Source organism: Eleutherodactylus coqui, chromosome 9, assembly GCF_035609145.1.
Source record: "Eleutherodactylus coqui strain aEleCoq1 chromosome 9, aEleCoq1.hap1, whole genome shotgun sequence".
Classification (NCBI taxonomy): Eukaryota; Metazoa; Chordata; class Amphibia; order Anura; family Eleutherodactylidae; genus Eleutherodactylus; species Eleutherodactylus coqui.
This window is the reverse complement of record NC_089845.1, coordinates 13,489,943-13,510,536: the sequence shown is the minus strand read 5'-3', so window position 1 is coordinate 13,510,536 and position 20,594 is coordinate 13,489,943. Positions and strand designations below refer to the sequence as shown.

At 46.5% G+C, this 20,594-nt stretch overlaps 2 protein-coding genes across 3 annotated transcripts in view; both read right to left on the bottom strand.

The window, feature by feature from the left end:
- Window positions 1-20,594, bottom strand: part of GALNT4 (polypeptide N-acetylgalactosaminyltransferase 4) — a 105,802-nt gene that overhangs the window by 79,812 nt on the left and 5,396 nt on the right. Inside the window, exon 2 of one of the 2 annotated variants that reach the window (XM_066579129.1) lies at window positions 18,175-18,684. In XM_066579129.1, the coding sequence (XP_066435226.1) occupies window positions 18,175-18,551 (377 nt within the window). In that variant the 5' untranslated portion in view covers window positions 18,552-18,684. The remainder of the gene's footprint in view (window positions 1-18,174; window positions 18,685-20,594) is intronic. The other variant, XM_066579128.1, reaches the window with a different exon arrangement.
- Window positions 11,009-15,710, bottom strand: LOC136578930 (lamina-associated polypeptide 2, isoforms alpha/zeta-like). Its single transcript, XM_066579131.1, has 2 exons — window positions 14,137-15,710; window positions 11,009-11,499 (listed from the first exon to the last, which is right to left on the bottom strand). The coding sequence occupies exons 1-2, from the start codon at window positions 15,191-15,193 to the stop codon at window positions 11,471-11,473; spliced, it is 1,086 nt and encodes a 361-aa protein (XP_066435228.1). The 5' UTR covers window positions 15,194-15,710; the 3' UTR covers window positions 11,009-11,470.

Here is a 20,594-nt window from a genome sequence, read left to right as displayed (position 1 = left end):
CCCCCAACAGTTTGATGAACAATTCAAAGAGTAAATGAGGAGTTACAATTGAATGAAAAATAGAGAGAGCAGACAGAAGAATTCTATGGCCAGATTGGAGTTCTGTAGACAGAAATTAGAATGGGAGGGGAGGAGATGGTAGACCCCTTCCATAGGATAATTAGGGGGAATGAGAGATGATCCTAATGCTGCATATAATCAGCCATTAACCCCTTAACGACCAATGACGTACCTGGTACGTCATGGAGCGTCGGGGTATGTATGAAGAGAGGTTGCATGGCAACCTCTCTTCATACAGTGCGGGCATCAGCTGTTTATAACAGCTGACACCCGCGGGCAATAGCCGCGAGCGGCCGCGCGGCCGATCGCGGCTATTAACCATTTAAACGCCGCTGTCAATTCTGACAGCGGCATTTAAATCCCCCGAACGATGTTCGGGGGTCCCGCGCGGCCCCCCCGCGGTGAGATCGGGGGAGCCTTGCACGTATCATGGCAGCCGGGGGCCTAATGAAAGGCCCCAGGGCTGCCTTAGCAGACTGCCTATCAAGCCGTCCCCGTGGGGTGGCTTCATAGGCTGCCTGTCAAAAAGCAGTATGACGTAATGCTATAGCATTACGTCATACTGCAGGAGCGATCAAAGCATCACATCTTAAAGTCCCCCAGGGGGACTTCAAAGTAAAGTAAAAAAAAGAATCAATAAAGTTTTTTTTTAATTGAAAAAAAAAAAAAAGTTGTAAAAGTTTAAATCACCCCCCTTTTGCCATATCTATTATTAAAAAATCTAAATAATAAATTAAAAATATGTATTTGATATCGCCGCGTCCGTAAAAGTCCGATCTATCAAAGTAGCACATAATTTTTCCCGCACGGTGAACGTCGTCCGAAACAAAAAATGAAGAACGCCAGAAATGCACTTTTTTAGTTACCCTGTCTCCAATATAAAACGCAATAAAAAGCGATCAAAAAGTCATATGTATTCCAAAATGGTACTATCAGAAACTACAGGACATCCCGCAAAAAATGAGACCCTGCTCAACTACGTCGACGGAAAAATAAAAAAGTTATCGCGCGCACAAAATGACGACAGAAAATAATTGAAAAAAATTTTATGTCTTTAAAAAAAAAAAAGAGGAGTATAGTAAAAAAAAACCTAAACAAGTTTGGCATCGTAGTAATCGTACCGACCCATAGAATAAAGTTATCATGTCGTTTTTGTTGCCATTTGTGCGCCGTAGAAGCAAGACGTACTAAAAGATGGCAAAATGTCGTTTTTTTTCCATTTTACTCCACTTAGAATTTTTTAAAAGTTTTTCAGTACATTATATGGTACTTTAAATAGCACCATTGAAAAATACAACTCATCCCGCAAAAAACAAGCCCTCATACAGTGACGTGGATGGATAAATAAAGGAGTTATGATTTTTTTAAAGGGGGGAGGAAAAAACGAAAATGGAAAACGAAAAATGGCCGCGTCATTAAGGGGTTAAAGAATGCGTTTGTAAGTGAAGTAAAGAAGGGAATAGGAGGTTATATAATGAGGTACATGATTACCCTGAGGATGGGATCGTTGCAGAATGTTTTGCAATATGCAAAACATGCAGAAAAGTGTTACAAAGAAAAGGGTGAGAAAGTGAGGTTTTTTATACGGGGAGAAGAATGTGATATGATGGTTTAAGAAAGTCAGAGAGGTCATTGGACAGCGAGAGGATGTGAAAGTAGAGGCAGAGGAAGAAGCAGAGGTGGGATGCAGCTCAGGGATTTAAATGTATGTTTGAATTATGGGAAGTCTAGTGATTTTGCCCGAGAGTGCCCTGAGAAACAATGTCCTCAGGCACCTTGGGGAAAAATGACTAGGAGCGGTCAATGTACAACACTTGGAGGATCTCATGGCAATTTCTACTGCCTGAGATAGATCTCCAGGTGAATGGGCGGATGATTACTTTCCTGGTGGGCTCAGGAGCCACCAGGACATTAATACATCCCAATATGTAGCCAATGTAAAATGTAGTAATAGTCATATCCTGGTAAGAGGGGTTAATGGCTGGACCCACAGGGAATCCCTCTCTGAACCAGTTATAACAGACCTAGAGACAAATAAGCCTGTGAAATGTCAGATTATGTAGTCTCGAATATGTCCAGTAAAATTGTTGAGATGAGATATTATGATAAAATTAGGTATACCTTCACCAGAGTACCTCAGGGCTGCTGTGAATCTCCAACGATTTTCTCCCAGGCTATGTCAGTACACTTAGCGCAGTTCCAGCCTCTTAGAGGTAGTCAGCTACTACTGTATGTTGGTAGCCAGCAGCAGACAGTGGAGAGAATTGTGGGGGGGGGGGCACAGTCGCACTCTTGAGGTTTCTTTATGAGCAAGGCCATAAAGTAAACAAGCAAACGGTTAAATATTTGAGGTATAACCTGTCAGATGAAGGTAGGTAAGCAATTCTGGAGGTCTCAAAACTATGAGCAAATGATGTCCTCTTTGGGAATGACAATGTTACGTGTGCTGCTGAGATATGTTGTTCTATTGTGTTTCCAGCAGCACAGCACTCTCCGGGTTAATGATTGAGCTGGCTGAGTGTGGTGCTGTCTGCTAGCCAATCCCCTGGTCAGTCTGTATGGCCCCTCAGGTGAGCAGTCATGAATGCTTGTCTGGTGAGGTTTGCAGTGTGACTTGGTTCATGTCCATTTGTACGTTTAAATTCTGTCAGTTTTGTGTCAGTTTGCTGTGTGTCCTGCAATCTGTGTCCTGTCCTGTTGCAGCGTGCAGTGTGAACGGTGTCCGGTTCTGCTGGACTCCTGGTTAGTGTAGGGACTAGCAGTATAACCAGGAGCCGTGAAGTGGCATGTTAACCAATACCTGGTATTTATATTCAGCTTCCAATCTGTTACTAGTGGTTGCATGTTGTATGTGGTGTATTCTGGGTCTGTCATGTGGCATGTGAATGCATCCTGTTCTGGTGCGTGGCTCCTAGGATCAGCTAGGGCCCAGATCCGAAGACCGCTGGGCTGCCCTTATTGGGGCAATGTCCCCGCTTAGGTAGGGCCATTTCTACCTCCCGTTAGCACAGGGTCAGTTGCCTGAAACCGGTGTGAGTCCCGTGTGACCCTGGTGATACCCATGTGCGTCCCCTTTGGTCATGATCATGTGGGTTCCGTGCTTTGCCTGCCCACACGATCGTAACAGACAAACTTCTGCAACTCCTGGATCCCAAATTCTGCATCTCTGACAGCACTTCTTACCAGACTCATCTATGATGACCCTCTGGCTGCAGCTGACAGGATCCAGTGAGATGCACCCTCTGAGGAAGTCTTTATCAGGTTAAAACAGACTCTGGTGGGCACATCAGTCTGGGGGGCTGCTGAACTACAGCAAGCCCTTTGTGCTAACTGTTGACTCAGGAGAAGGATATATGACCTCTGTGTTAACTCAGGAACACGGTGGGAAACAGACCGCTGGCATACTACTCTGCAGACTAGATCCAGTGGCCGAGCGCTCCCACCCTGTGTACAAGTGGTAGTCAGACCTTCTGCCACTATAGTGCTGTTCCCCGACACACTGAGTACCACACGCAGTTAGTTATACTCATATCTTAGTCCTTGTAGACATCCCCCTGCAGGACACTACTGCTCTCACAGCCACACCTGACAACTGAGGGATGTACTACACTCCATCCATCTACCTTACTGCCTATTTCTTCAGACGGTCCTCCACACAACTGTCTAGGAGAGATGGCACATAAGGTCTGCAGGATGTATCTCTGGTAGATGCTGAATACACTCTTTGTATATGGGTTGTACATCTCCGCAAAAGAAAAAAAAAAAAAAAAAAAAGAAAACTATCTTACCTAAATCGTTCTTCAGATGTGCAGCAGTTTTGAGCCATGGCCTGTGTCATGTCTCAACAGGGGGGAGGGATGGTAGCACTCATATGGAAAGTATTCACAGCCTAGGGGTTTACAAACTACTCTAAAAAAAAATTTTTGTCTTGTATTATGTGCGCTAAACACAATGCAGAAGGGAGTATAAGACCAGGAGGGGGCGTCGTCCTACACCTCAGTATCCATCCCAACACATTGATATGGACTACATAGAATTATACAAATGTGAAGGTAAGAAATACTGCCTAGTTATCATGGATGCTTTAGCCAAGTGGATAGAAGTGTCTCCCACAGGTCAGTCGGATCAAGCCACAGTGGCTAAAGCATTACTAAGGGAAATACTACCAGGTGATTGGGTCCTCATCAATGGGATAAAGAAAAAGATCTGGAAGACCCCAAAAAGTGAGAAAGACCTTACCAGGTACCACTTGTACTTACCAGGTACTGCTGACCACTCCTACTGCAATAAGGATTGCTGAATGGCAGATCTAGATTCACCAATCTACCTGTAATAAGGTAACACAGGCAGATCAGGGACAGTGTGCCGAGGGGTCTGGTTTAAGCCCACCTCAAAGGGGGGGGGGGGGGGGGGCCACATTAGGTGGTCTTCGTCTCAACCCGGTGAAGAAATCCACACCCCTTCCCCGAGGGCCTCCTCGGTAAGGACAAAAATGACAGGAATGGCATTTCTTTTTGGTGTATTGGTGAATCTGGGAAATGCTATTGGTGACAGCCCTGAAATTGTCAGAGGTGATCATCATATTACCCGATCCTACACATGGGGGATGCTGGGAGAGCGTGGAGTGTAACTTGTATAGAAGAAGTGACGAGCGCCATACTGGTAGATCTGCTCCCTGACCTACTGACTGCAATCCCTGGTAGCCATCAGCTCCTGCAGTCATAACGATTCTGCCGTCACATGGCTAAATGTCTGACCATTGTCTGTGTATAGAATCCCTCACTTTCCACCCCGCCATACCGTGCACATCTCCAGCCCTTTACTTTCTGTATGACCCCACTATTCGTAGTATGTAAGCTCGTTGGAGCAGAACCCTCACCCCTATTGTTTCCATCAGCTGATTACTATGTAACTGTGGTTCTGTAATGTTTTTACTTTTGTCTTTCTGTATCCCGCCTGTCTATGTAAGCGCTGCGGAATATGTTGGCATTATACAAATACAGATTATTATAGATATGTGTCAGATGCGGTACTTGTTGGCATTGCACACGAAGGAATAAGGTGTGGCTAGATGCTTGCCTGGCTTGATAGTACTCCTAGTCAGGCCACGTCCCTGGCGGCCATCTTAGTGCTAGTCATGGGCTGCGGCCATTTTAGTACCTGCTGTAATACCTTCGGCCACCGCCCAGGTGCCATCTTGGCTTCTTATCTCCCATAGATGTACCTTCTACCTAGCATCCCAATGCTTGCACTTGTAGTACACAACACCAGTGATTAGTGTCTTCTCTGAATTGTGCAGGAATAGTCAGAACCCTTCATCACTGTCCTCTGTGTCTTGATGATACAGTTAGGGCCAGAAATATTTGGACAGTGACACAAGTTTTGTTATTTTAGCTGTTTACAAAAACATGTTCAGAAATACAATTATATATATAATATGGGCTGAAAGTGCACACTCCCAGCTGCAATATGAGAGTTTCCACATCCAAATCGGAGAAAGGGTTTAGGAATCATAGCTCTGTAATGCATAGCCTCCTCTTTTTCAAGGGACCAAAAGTAATTGGACAATGGACTCTAAGGGCTGCAATTAACTCAGAAGGCGTCTCCCTCATTAACCTGTAATCAATTAAGTAGTTAAAAGGTCTGGGGTTGATTCCAGGTGTGTGGTTTTGGATTTGGAAGCTGTTGCTGTGACCAGACAACATGCGGTCAAAGGAACTCTCAATTGAGGTGAAGGAGAACATCCTGAGGCTGAAAAAAAAGAAAAATCCATCAGAGAGATAGCAGACATGCTTGGAGTAGCAAAATCAACAGTCGGGTACATTCTGAGAAAAAAGGAATTCACTGGTGAGCTTGGGAACTCAAAAAGGCCTGGGCGTCCACGGAAGACAACGGTAGTGGATGATCGCCGCATACTTTCTTTGGTGAAGAAGAACCCGTTCACAACATCAACTGAAGTCCAGAACACTCTCAGGGAAGTAGGTGTATCTGTCTCTAAGTCAACAGTAAAGAGAAGACTCCATGAAAGGGTTCACATCTAGATGCAAACCATTCATCAATTCCAAAAATAGACAGGCCAGAGTTAAATTTGCCGAACAACACCTCAAGAAGCCAGCCCAGTTCTGGAAAAGTATTCTATGGACAGATGAGACAAAGATCAACCTGTACCAGAATGATGGGAAGAAAAAAGTTTGGAGAAGAAAGGGAACGGCACATGATCCAAGGCACACCACATCCTCTGTAAAACATGGTGGAGGCAACGTGATGGCATGGGCATGCATGGCTTTCAATGGCACTGGGTCACTTGTGTTTATTGATGACATAACAGCAGACAAGAGTAGCCGGATGAATTCTGAAGTGTACCGGGATATACTTTCAGCCCAGATTCAGCCAAATGCTGCAAAGTTGATCGGACGGCGCTTCACAGTACAGATGGACAATGACCCCAAGCATACAGCCAAAGCTACCCAGGAGTTCATGAGTGCAAAAAAGTGGAACATTCTGCAATGGCCAAGTCAATCACCAGATCTTAACCCAATTGAGCATGCATTTCACTTGCTCAAATCCAGACTTCAGACGGAAAGACCCACAAACAAGCAAGACCTGAAGGCTGCGGCTGTAAAGACCTGGCAAAGCATTAAGAAGGAGGAAACCCAGCGTTTGGTGATGTCCATGGGTTCCAGACTTAAGGCAGTGATTGCCTCCAAAGGATTCGCAACAAAATATTGAAAAAAAAATATTTTGTTTGGGTTATGTTTATTTGTCCAATTACTTTTGAGCTCCTAAAATGTGGAGTGTTTGTAAAGAAATGTGTACAATTCCTACATTTTCTATCAGATATTTTTGTTCAACCCTTTAAATTAAACGTTACAATCTGCACTTGAATTCTGTTGTAGAGGCTTCATTTCAAATCCAATGCGGTGGCATGCAGAGCCCAACTCGCGAAAATTGTGTTACTGTCCAAATATTTCTGGCCCTAACTGTATGTTGTTCATCTTAAGTGTGTGCTATAAGATAGGGTCAGTATGATACTGCGGGATATTAAGTCATAGCAGAGGAATATGTAAGGTCTCCTTCAGATAAGTGTCAGGTAGTGAGGGGACAGGTTGCTATGAGTGACGGTAGTACTGACAAGGATCAGGGATAGTAGGCTGCAGGACAGAAGGGATGATTACATTAAGCAGACAGTCCAGGGATGAGACAGTGAAGGAATGAAAGTCTACAGTAGTATTAGATGAAGATGACAATGGCCTGAGTGCTGCTCTGTGTGGTGGGGTCAGCTCACAAATGGTTAAATCATGTGTTACATGGGAATGCTTGTTTCACCCTCACCCCCACCTTTCAGCTTTAGAGTTCAGTGAGAAGAAGGGAGGGGGTGTGACTGACTCTAGCGATGCTCTGCTTGCTTGATATGAATAAACTTGTAATGAAGATGATCAGGAATGAAGTTTAGTATAAACCTGTGTGAATAGGGAATGTACATTCTTGCTGTTATTTGTGTACATATCAGTTCTGTGATTGTTTTGCAGTGAGTTTGATTGTTAAATGGTGATTTCAATGTGATGTCATGTAAGAGAAAAATAATAATGAAGTTGTTGATAATGTGAGAGCTGAGTGTGCCTATTAAGGGAAGAATATCACAATGATACTGCAGTTAGCTGTAGGAGTCCAGACACAGTTAAAGCTTGGTTTATCTTACTCCATCACCTCTCCTTGATAAGAGAAATTCCCGAGGGAGGGTTGTTAAGGTTGGAAGACCAAGCGACTCTGCAGATGATTGGAGTAGTAGTAGTTGTGTGAATCTTTATGTTATGCAGTAAATATTGTGTATAGAGAATGTTATTAATAATTATGAGATAGAAAGCCTTGACCCCATGGTAGATAAAAGTTAATGACAAGTCCACAAGCTGTGATGAACGTAAAATGTGTGATTAAGCTTCTTAAAGGGGTTGTCCCACGCCGAAACGGGTTTTTTTTTTTTTTCAATAGCCCCCCCCGTTCGGCGCGAGACAAACCCGATGCAGGTGTTGAAAAAAAAAAAAACGGATAGTACTTACCCGAATCCCCGCGCTCCGGTGACTTCTTACTTACCTTGCGAAGATGGCCGCCGGGATCTTCACCCTCGGTGGACCGCAGGTCTTCTGTGCGGTCCATTGCCGATTCCAGCCTCCTGATTGGCTGGAATCGGCACACATGACGGGGCGGAGCTACGAGGAGCAGCTCTCCAGCACGAGCAGCCCCATTCAACACGGAGAAGACCGGACTGCGCAAGCGCGTCTAATCGGGCGATTAGACGCTGAAAATTAGACGGCACCATGGAGACGAGGACGCCAGCAACGGAACAGGTAAGTGAATAACTTCTGTATGGCTCATAATTAATGCACAATGTACATTACAAAGTGCATTAATATGGCCATACAGAAGTGTATACCCCAATTTTGTTTCGCGGGACAACCCCTTTAACTGTACCTACACCCCACAGATAAGTGATCCATGTTATACATTGAGTTTGCTGTTTCCACCTGTGGTCATGGACCAAATACCTGCTGTTGTCTCTGATCCTGGGGTTATGCTTGCTTCGCGCTACCTGGTAGTGGGACCAAGGCAGACTACGGGAGACTGCCTGAGGGATGCTGTGCGGAGAGGAGAATCGTAAAGGGCACGCTGTCTCTGGGATACGGCCTGAGCTACAGAGAGCACGCGCAGACGTGTGGTGGTTGTGTGGTGACCGGGCCTAGAACAGGTGCCAGGTACAGGCCCTAACGGGATTGTGCTTTGGTACAACTGATAATGCCTATGTACCTCATGACCTCCGAGGGCAACAGCAAGGGCCGTGTCTGGAGAACACCTCTCCCAAAGGTTCCTCTGACCCATCGGGGTCCCAGGGGGGTACCGGACGAGTATAGGGCGAGAAATCAGATGGCTGCAGGGGGTTTGAGTCTCTTCTTGCATGGTGGGTAACAGTGAATAAAGATGTAGACTGGATTAATTACACATACTATAACCAACAGAGATTTGTTAATTATACAAGAGATGCAATCAGGGCCCTAGAGGAACAACTAGGACATACCTTACTCATTGCATGGCAAAATAGAATGGCTCTCGTTATATGTTACTAGCAGAGTTTGTAAAATTATTGGAGGATATTTTTGTACTATCATTCCCAATAACACGGCACCAGATGATACCTGAGCACTGGAAGGGTTAAATGCATAATAAAATAAACCAGCTGATAACTCTGGCATAGACGATCTATTCAGGGACTGGTTGAAAGATTGTTCAGACACTGGTCACAAGTCATATACTCCACACTAGTCTGTCAGTATTTGCCTCCATTCTAGTACTCTGTGGTTGCTGCTGTATTCCGTGTATCTGAGGACTGTTACAAAACCTTATTGACACTTCCATCACCAAAACGATATTCCAAAATATACAAGATGACAAAGAACAAGATGACTTACTGGGTCAGGTGACCGCCTCTGTCTGACAAGTGATGGGTAAAAGTTCTATGAAGAAAGCGCCATTTTACTTTGATGATTTTGAAGTGGGACATTTTGATTCCAGTGTGTCCTCATTGTACCGGAGGATTGCTCTAAATCACTGACTGACACTTCGATAAGTAAGATTTTATATCATGATGGACAATCATTTATATATGAAGAAAGAAGCATCAATCGGATAATAATAAATCAAGGCCAAGCTTCTCTTGGGGGCGGGCCTAATTATATGGATATATATGCATCAATGTAATACTTTTGTATGAAATAATTACATACTTAGTCTTGAAGTGTGAACCCGGATCTCCTGGCAATAAAGTTTTGTGCCTGATGAAGCCAGGGGGTCTCTGGTAGAGTCATTTTATATGTGTATTTACTATTATACTGTGTTGATGTATTGATCTAAAGTGGAGAATGTTAAGAAAATTGTAGATCAATGTATCAGTTAATTGTTCTTTTATTGCATTGTAGACTAGAAATATATAGCATGCTGCTAGTATAAGTAGTGAAGGGGTTAAACGAAACCCTTCTATAGCAGTGCATGTTTTCTGATGAGACAGACGAGATAAGACAGTCTGCTAGACCACCCATGTATGTATGTTTACAGATGAGGCCCACAGGAAATAGGACAGACTTCTGATATCTCTTGCATTCCTTTTCCCTGAATTCATAACGGTCTCATTGTATGTTATAGTTACACCTTAAGAAGTGTAACTTATGTTAATCATTTTAGTTTCAGCCTATTATGTATTCTTATTAATCTTGGAGGTAGATACTTTTGCTGTGATGTCATTTATGGTACATAAGCTTCGAACACCTTAGAATAAATTAGAAATCATCTGATACCGCACAGGCTGGTGTGATTTGTATTTCTCCTGGGCCCAGACTTCTGCACGAGATCTGGGATCGTCTTCTCTTTGATAAACACAAATTCTCTTTACACTAATCTGTATGCCCAATGCTGGCTTTATGAGGCATTCCCATGAACGTGGGCACAATTGAAGTAAGCCACAAACAAACTAAAAAAAAACAAAAAACTCTACTACCCCCCCCCCCCCCTGCAGAAGCAGGCGGACGACTTTCAACCCGTTTCCCTCCCCCCCCCCCCACGGTTGATTCCAATGGGTTTAAAAAAAAAGGGGGGGGGGGAACAGGTTGAAAGTCGTCCGCCTGCTTCTGCTACTTTCAGTTTTTGGTTTTTGTTATAACTAAACCAATAGCGCTGCCTACTATGCTGATAAAGTCTAAATAATTTCAATTCCATCTCTCTGCTCCAAAAATCGAAGAAAGACACGGATTACTTACCGGTAGTCCCTTTTCCAGGAGTCATCACGACGGCCCCATTACATATGGAGGTTGCCCTCTGACCCAGGTAGGGACAGGAAGAGTTTAAAAGCACCTCCCTTTCCACCCGTGCTTCAGTGACTTATAAATCATTACGGTGGACAATGTTTACTAAACCAAATTTTACCTTTATTTGGTCATATTTACATTTAAAGAACATAAATTATTCTTAAAGGGGAGGGAACTATGGGCCGTCGTGATGACTCCTGGAAAAGGGACTACCGGTAAGTAATCCGTGTCTTTCCAGAGCGTCATCCCGACGGCCCCATTACATATGGAGTATACCAAATTATACGTGGCCCTAGGGTGGGACCACTGCCTGAAGGACTTTACGTCCGTAACTCAGGTCTTTGTCCGACTGGACGTTAACCCTGTAATGTCGGGTAAATGTATGTATACTCGACCAGGTCGCCGCCTTGCAGATCTGCTCGGCAGACGCCTGGCCTTTTTCTGCCCAAGAGGAGGAAAGAGAGCGAGTGGAGTGAGCTCTAATTTTTCCCGGAGGGTCGAGACCCCTGGCTTTATATGCCTCTTGGATGGCGGTCTTGATCCACCTCGCGATGGTGCTCTTAGTTGCCGTCTTTCCTTTTGCCAGCCCCTGAAATTGAATGAAGAGGTTATTATTTTTACGGAAAGAGCGGGTGGCCTCTAGGTACGCTAGAACAGCTCTCCTAACGTCTAGGTTATGAAATTCTCTCTCTTTCTCGTTACGGGGATTTTGACAGAAGGAGGGCAGAGTGATCGTCTGCTCCCTATGAAATTTTGACACTACCTTCGGAAGGAAGGCTGGGTCTAGTTTGAAGGTAATCCTGTCGTCTTGTATTACCATGTATGGTTCAATACAATGTAATGCTTGCAATTCCCCTATTCTCCGAGCCGATGTTATGGCAACTAAAAGGGTAACTTTTAGTGTGAGCAGCCTCAAGGAGAGTTGTGAGAGGGGTTCGAAGGGGGATTGGCAAAAGCTAGTTAAGACTATATTTAGGTCCCAGGTAGGAAAGGTTTCTCTAACAAAGGGTCGAAGCCGTTCTGCCCCTTTGAGAAACCTACGCACCCAGCGGTGTTCTGCCAAGGGAAAATCTAGATAGGACCCTAGTGCTGCTGTATGGACTTTAAGGGTTCTAGGACTAAGGCCTTTTTCTAGGCCTGCCTGCAAAAATTCCAGGATTACAGGAATGTCAATTCCTGGGATTTTCCCTGGCTCTATTTTACAGAACTCTGTGAATTTTTTCCATATCCTATCGTAGATAGCTATCGTGATAGGTTTACGGCTTTTTGTTAGGGTAGTAATTACATTATGGGAGAGTCCCTTCCCACGCAGTATCATGGTTTCAGCATCCATGCTGCTAGCTTCAATTTCTCGACCCCTGGGTATGTTAGTGGGCCCTGGAGGAGAAGATCTTCTACGGCTGGTAGTAGGAATGGACCCCGGATCGCCAAGGCTTTTAGCAGGGGATACCAGGGCCTTTTGTCCCACATAGGGGCAACTAGTATGACTGACGCCCGGCTGGTTTGGATTTTCCTGAGGGTGCGGGGGATCAGTGGGAAGGGAGGAAAAAGGAGGAAAGGCGTAGGCTAGGTCCATGTCCCAGCTTTGGGACAGGGCGTCTACCCCGCGTGGATTGTCTCTGGGGTTCAGCAAGTAAAAGTCCTGGCACTTTGAATTTCTCTTCGTGGCGAACAGGTCTATCTGCGGTTCTCCCCACTGGCAGATTAGTTGGTCGAAGACTCGCTGATTCAGTCCCCATTCTCCTGGATGGATGCTCTGTCTGCTCAGGAAGTCGGCAGCGACGTTTGTGGACCCTTTTAAGTGGATCGCTGAGAGGGACAGCACGTTGGATTCCGCCCAGCGGAGTATCTCTGTTGCCAGTCGTTGCAGGTGCGGGTGTCGCGTTCCCCCCTGGTGACGAACAAATGACAGAGCTGTCATATTATCGGTTAGGATTTTGACATGCCTTCCTTTTATAAGGGGTTCTGCCGCCTGAAGGGCTTCCCAGATTGCCCTTAGTTCTCTGAAATTGGATGAGCGTTTAGCCACTTGGGGGTCCCAAATCCCCTGTAGATTTTGGTCGGCTACTTGGGCTCCCCATCCCGTTTTGCTGGCATCTGTTGTGATGGGTACGGTAGATTCTTGTGACCAAGAGGTACCTTTGCTTAGGTTCCTCTGTGAGGTCCACCAGCGTAGGGACTCTTTGACTCGGACGGACAGGCTCACCTTCTTATCCAGGGATGTCTGCCGTTTGTCCCAGTTGGCAAGGATAAATCCTTGTAATTGCCGGGTATGGGCTTGTGCCCATGGGACTATCTGAATGCAAGCCGTCAGGATGCCCAGCACCTTCATTGTTTCTCTAATGGAAACCGCCGTAGTCTGACAGAAGGATTTCTCTTTGGGTGAGGTCTTCCTTCCTAGATGATGGAAGCCGGGATTCCTGGATGTGGGAGTCTAGTAATACTCCCAGGTACACCTTTTGTGTACCAGGGTTCAAGTCGGACTTCTGCTTGTTAACTATCCACCCTAAACTGTTTAGGGTGGATAAGACCATGGATAGGTCTATACGCATGGTCTTTTCCGTCCTTGACACCAACAAAAAGTCATCCAGATACGGAAATATGCGGATCTGATTCCGCCTGAAGTAGGCTACCATCTCTATTACGATTTTCGTGAATACCCGAGGGGCGGTGGAGATTCCGAATGGAAGGGCCGTGAATTGGTAATGTTGGATCTTGTCTCCCTCCCGCAGAGCAAACCTCAGGTACTTGTGATGGGCTGCCGTTATTGGGACATGGTAATATGCATCTTTAAGATCTATGGTGCACATTACACTATCTCGATCTATTAGTGGGACGATGGATCTTACTGTTTCCATCTTGAATTTTTTGTACGAGATAAATTTATTTAGGGCTTTAAGATTAAATATAGTCCTAATGGAACCATTCGGTTTTTTTATTAGAAATAGGGGGGAATAGAATCCCTCACCCCTTTCGTGATCGGGGACTTGCGCAATGACCCCTAGGTCCTTAAGTTCCTGAACGCCTTTTATGAGGTTCCCTTGTTCCTGTAGGGACCCCGGGGAGGTTATAAGGAATCTCCTAGGGGGTAGCGAGTGGAATTCAATTTGGTACCCTACTTCGATTATTCGGAGTACCCAGGGGTTAGACGTTACCCCTTGCCACTGGCTTAGATAGCCCGCTAATCTACCCCCTGTTTGTTCAGGGGAGGGTTGGACTTCCTTACCCCGACCTCCCTTGGGGTACGACCATCTTCCAGTCTTCCCTTTCCCTTTAACTTCGGGAGGAGGCTGGCGCGTCCTCTTCGGGAAGGATGGTTTCCTGAAAGGTTGTCTGTCAGGCAGGGTTTTACTCTTGTCGCCGACTTTTTCCAGGATTTTGTCCAGGACGGGCCCAAACATATATTCCCCTTGGAAGGGGATGGCGCAGAGCTTATTTTTGGATGTAATGTCTGCGGCCCAAGTCTTCAGCCATAGTGCCCTTCTCGCTGAGTTGCTGAGGACTCCGGTTTTTGCCCCGTATCTTACCGTCTCCGCTGATGCGTCAGCCAGGAAGGCGGTAGCCATTTTTAAGAGGGGGAGACAGCTGGCCAACTCCTCTCTGGGGGCCCGATCCTTTATGGAGGCTTCTAGCCTGTTTAGCCAGAGCGTCATGGATCTAGCCACTGAGGTTGAGGCTATGTTAGCCTCGATGGTGAGGGATGTTGCCTCCCAGGCTTTCTTCATTAATCCGTCGATTTTTTTATCCATCGGATCGGATAGCTGGGAGGTGTCCTCGAAGGGCAAGAGGGTCTTCTTGGCCACTTTTGCGATCTGGATGTCCACCTTGGGGGTTTCCCTGTACAGGCGGACGTCCTCGGTAGCGAATGCGAGCCGGTTTCGGATCTCTTTTGGAACAGTGATCCTTTTTTCTGGTTCCTGCCATTCATCTGTGATCACTTGTTGCAGCGTCTGGTTGACTGGGAACATGATCTTTCTTCTAGATCGGAGGCCGCCAAACATCTCATCCTGGATTGTTCTCAACGGGTTATCTTCCTCAATTTGCATTGTTTCCCTCACCGCCTTGATGAGGTGCGCAATGTCGTTTGATGAGAAGTAATATTTCTTCTCGTCTTCTATGGGAACCGGTGGGTCCTCTAATTCCCCTTCGGATAGGAGCTCCAGCGATTCACCGGAGATCGAACTCGCCGACTCGGTCTGTCTAGGTCTTTTAGGGACCCGTGACGGACCTGGCTGGGCCTGGGGAAGGGACGCCATGGAAGCCTGCAGCTCTTCCCTTATCATGCAGCGGATATCGGATTTGAATGCTGCTTTCTCCTCTGCGAGAATTTTCCCCGTGCATCTGTGAAGGCAGAGCAATTCACTGTTATAGCAGTGCAAGCGTTGGATTCAGGAGCATTACTTGCGGTAATACACTCACTCCTCGCATAGGGGTTTTTTATAGCTCTCCTCGAGCCTTTTGTTGCAGAGGACGCATTTTTTCGATTTTTTCCTCGGGTCCATTTTCTTTGGACCCTCCTTATCCATCTACCCATGAAAGTGGGGGAGAGGGGAGACAAGAAAGGGAACATATATGCATCCGCTGTACAAGTGACCATTTGCGCATGTTTTGGCGTATAGCCTACTTACAGTTGGTAGGGTGTCAATCTCTCCCTCACGTGCTGAGCTGTCGCGGGTAGACATACTCACATACACTTGTCTGGCAGTCAGCAGGAACCTCCATGGAGTTTAGCCTGCTTTTATGGGGAGGATTTTCGAATTTGGCGCCATTTCCGGGTTTTCGCCGGTAGCCACGCCCCCTACGTTGCGCGCGTGACGTCACCACGCCGGATGACGTCACCGCTATGCGCCCGAGGTCCAGGGAGGCCGCCGCTGCCGTTCCCCTGCCAGGAGGAACTATCCCATCACAGCAGCGGCGGTCGGAACATGCGATCGGCGCGAGGGAGACCAGCGCTACTAGGCGACTGACGGCTCCGTCGGCGGCGCAGGTCGGGGATGCAGGGACTCTTGAGTGTGCGGCCCCGGCCTCTACCCCTCCAGGGGGGCCGCACAGCGTGCGGTAAGTATTTCTTTGCGGTAAGTCTTCTTGCCTCCGCAGCTTCCTATCTCCTGCAGCTCTGGAGCTGCTCCTCTGTCCCACCGTAGGGACAGGAAGACACTGAAGTACGGGTGGAAAGGGAGGTGCTTTTAAACTCTTCCTGTCCCTACCTGGGTCAGAGGGCAACCTCCATATGTAATGGGGCCGTCGGGATGACGCTCTGGAAACAGAGTTTTCTGACAAAGTAATCCCAGCAGTGTGGAGCCGCTCCTAGGGCTCCTTCACACGGTATATTTATGGAGCGTATTATAAGCTTATTATTTACGGGCGTAATATGCAGCATTATATATTCAGGAGAACTCAAGATTCTTCCCTCATAATTACCAACTGTCTGAGCAAGTGAAATACTGAGGAAGGACCCGGCCCGCCAGCATTCAGCCACGGGTACAGAGTTGGTAATGGCTTTGTGTCTCATCAGTGCTGCAGGGTTGGAGGCAGAAACTGTCCCAATAATGAGGGTGCGACCAGCGTGACGGCCATGCGGTAAGTGTACAATATCTGAAGGTATTCTAAGGGCTGACCTACAACGTCTATGACAGTGATTCATCTAATACAAGCAGGGATTCATGAAGGCCAGGTCATGCTGGCTTCTATGAGATGAGTGCAGATCTGGGTGTTGGTCAAGCGGCTGACTTGTGAGAGTTTGATACATTACCATATAAAAGACTGGCACTGAAGCTACAGATGCCCGCATGGGGCACAATGTACGCACTCGGGTAAAGGACTGGTTAGACTGGACCTGTCCTTTGACATGACCATTCAGAATAAGAGGTCTCCTGTGTGAACATAAGTAAAAGCACCATTTCTGGCCATGGTATGAGTTATAGAGGGCATTCATCACCAGTTTTCCATACTGCAGACTTTACCTCCAGTGGTCGGTGGTCCCTAAACTCAGGGGGTGGAGACTATTAATTTTTGCCTGAAAAGAGGTGCAGTGTTCTGTAATACTTACCTAGCAGTCGGCGTTCGGGTCTCCGTCGGCGCTGCAGGCTGCCATGTCCTCCAGCACGCCGACGGAGCAGTTCTTTCTGGTAGCGGTACTTGAATACCCCGCCTCCAGCAAGCTAATGCACCGATTGGTTAATCGAGCGCCATGTCAGCCAATGAGAAAAAATAGATACCCATGAGTCCAATATAGTATTAAAGGGGTTGTCCCGCGAAAGCAAGTGGGTCTATACACTTCTGTATGGCCATATTAATGCACTTTGTAATGTACATTAATTATGAGCCATACAGAAGTTATCAGAAATTATTCACTTACCTGTTCCGTTGCTAGTGTCCACGTCTCCATGGTGCCGTCTAATTTTCAGCGTCTAATCGCTGGATTAGACGCGCTTGCGCAGTCCGGTGGTCTTTTCTCAATGGGGCCGCTCGTGCCAGAGAGCGGCTCCGTGTAGCTCCGCCCCGTGCCGATTCCAGCCAATCAGGAGGCTGGAATCGGCAATGGACCGCACAGAAGCCCTGCGGTCCACCGAGGGAGAAGATCCCGGCGGCCATCTTCAGCCGGTAAGTAAGAAGTCACCGGAGCGCGGGGATTCAGGTAAGCGCTGTGCGGATTTTTTTTTAGGTCCCTGCATCGGGTTTGTCTCGCGCCAAACGGGGGGGGGGCTGTTGAAAAAAAAAACAACCCGTTTCGGCGCGGGACAACCCCTTTAACTCTCTAAAAATCCCATCATAATCCGCACAAGAGGTGGTATATGAGAAAGGTAGTTTATACATTGATGTAGGAGAGGGTTCTTTACAGTTCAAGTACTCAAACTATACAATGCCCTACCCCAAGAACTAGTAGTGGCAAGTGCTTATCCAACAACAAAGAGGCATTCAAGGTTATGATTAATCCAGCAAATAATGATGTATAATTGATCCAAAAAGGTTACATCTGTATTTAATTCAAGCTATATGACTACACACACAGGCCAATGTGTAAATATATGGCTACTATGAACACCTGGGATTGAGCTGGGGCCTAAAAGCTCAATTTCACTCCAGTCCAAAACAAAAAAACAAAAACAACTGGCCTAACCAGACACTAGGACATCCCTACGGCAGAGGCTAAACGAGCTGATATATTTACACACATAAGCTTTCTCATGTAGTCGCTGCTGCCCTGGTTCCAGAGAGATATAGGCGTAGTAACACGGGTATATGTGTACATATGATCACTTACTCATACATCCGGTTATCCTGGATGTGCCGATGCAGCGATAACTGTTCACTCAGATAAATATTAATAGCGTATTTTTCAATGCTTTCCTCTTGCATCTTCTTTTCAGCAGAATTAAGCTGTAGGTGAGCCGCTTTGCCCCACTCTCCAAGGGCATTTGGGTTTGGGAGAGGTTTAATGTACAAGGGACGGCTCAAGTCCTCAACTTTCTCCTTAGTCGCAGGTAAAGCTCTCTCCAACTTCTTTTTTGTAGTATGGTCCTTCTCCAAGGAGGAGAACGAAGACACAGAAAGTTCCACCACCATATAGGAAATGGTGAAGAATCCGACTAATGCAACGGTCTTCACAATGAGTGAGCATCTCCTCAGGTGGATCCTCATGGCATCTGACCACGCACCAGCTCAACTAAGTCTGAAAGAAGAAAGACACAGCATTGTACAAAGGGTTGGTCAAGTGGTGCCGTCTGTGGTGGGATGGTACACAGCCCAGGGTTATTCTGTTGTAGATACAACACTACGAAGAACAAGAAAGAACACAACTGTATAAAGCTGAAACATGAAAAAGGCAGCAATTACCTGCAACATGATAACTCTCTTTAGTGCTACTTATCACTGAGGAGGCCCATAGGGCAGTTCTCTTACTTTATTGTAACTTGATTCATCACAGTAAAGTAACAATTAAGGCACATGGCGTGTGTTAGTGGAGAAAGCATACCTGCCTTTAACCCCTTCCAATCCAATTTGTATCCTGGTTTTCCTAGGGGGCTTACTCTTTTTCTGCCGTTATACAACAGCACTATCTGCCCCCTAAAGCCAGTACTGCATGAGGTGACACGTTGGATAGGCTCTGACAGCAGAGAGGCTGGCAATATACAGTAAGAGAACCCTGACGGACGTCTTCCAACATCAGAGCTATACAGCCTTAAATCATAATGTCTTCAGACGTTAGACAGTGGATTGGAAAGGGTTAAAGGATAATCTTCATTCCCTCGAAGCGCTGGAGGTGGCCCAGAAGGTTTAGTTGGGTACAGCTACTATAGCCTATGGTCTTGGATCTCCACACATCAAGCCCTACCTAGATTCATGAGCGTGCCCTATAATGCAGAGCTGGTCCATACATCCCTTGCATTAGTCCATAAGGTAGCTCTGTTGTATTCTGCAGCCACAAGCAAGTTGTATTAGAAGAAACAATGTACAAATCAAGAAACATAATTCAATTCGAAGGTTAATATTTAACTTGGAGCCCAATTACAGGCGGGACAACACTGTAATAAAAGGCCTAATGAGCGGGACACGTCAGCAAAGTTCTCCGACAAGCCAGCTGCTTCTTGCATGACGTCGTCCGACACACAAACAATGAGAGAAACCGCATCCAACCCAATAGGATGGAAAGTCTGGAGAGACTGAAGGGCAACGCCAGGAGAGACTGAAGGGCAACGCCAGGAGAGACTGAAGGGCAACGCCAGGAGAGACTGAAGGGCAACGCCAGGAGAGACTGAAGGGCAACGCCAGGAGAGACTGAAGGGCAACGCCAGGAGAGACTGAAGGGCAACGCCAGGAGAGACTGAAGGGCAACGCCAGGAGAGACTGAAGGGCAACGCCAGGAGAGACTGAAGGGCAACGCCAGGAGAGACTGAAGGGCAACGCCAGGAGAGACTGAAGGGCAACGCCAGGAGAGACTGAAGGGCAACGCCAGGAGAGACTGAAGGGCAACGCCAGGAGAGACTGAAGGGCAACGCCAGGAGAGACTGAAGGGTTGGTTTTTAACAACAACAAAAAAAAAATGGGACACAGCCATAAATGTTAATCCTCTAAAATTTGGTTCCTCCACATGAGTTGGCCGCACATGACCGCAGTCCTGCGTATTCTGGGCCTGGCTGTTCACGCAAGTCATAGAGGGGAGCCACCCCTCCACTAAGGGGGGTTACCCACTGATATAATTAGGGCTCATGCAACTGAATAGAATCATAGTTCATGTAAACCAATTCTAGAAAACACACCCTTACAAAGTGATTTCATTGCCTGTGCGCCACATCACTGTTCTGTATAGAAGTGGTTGCCATGGTAACGTCCACCTACAGTACCGCTGGTCAAACATGTACAGGACTGACTTGTTTTACTGTAGAATAAATAGGTTTACACAATGGCCTATAGTTTAAGAAGAAAGCGAAGACTACACACACCACGGACAGAAGACATCAAGGGATACAAACAAGATAATGAAGAACACCTATATACCCCGTGGGGTAGTTTGGGAAATAACATGCTTTTCCTTTAACTCCGTGGACTGCAATAAACAAGGCGGAGGTCAAATGGACCCCAGGATATCACACCAGGGTTAAAAATGTGAGGTCTCATCAAGGCTGGCCTTAGCTACATGCAACCTGGGGGTGGCCGGGGTGGGCCGACCCTCCTCTCCTAGAA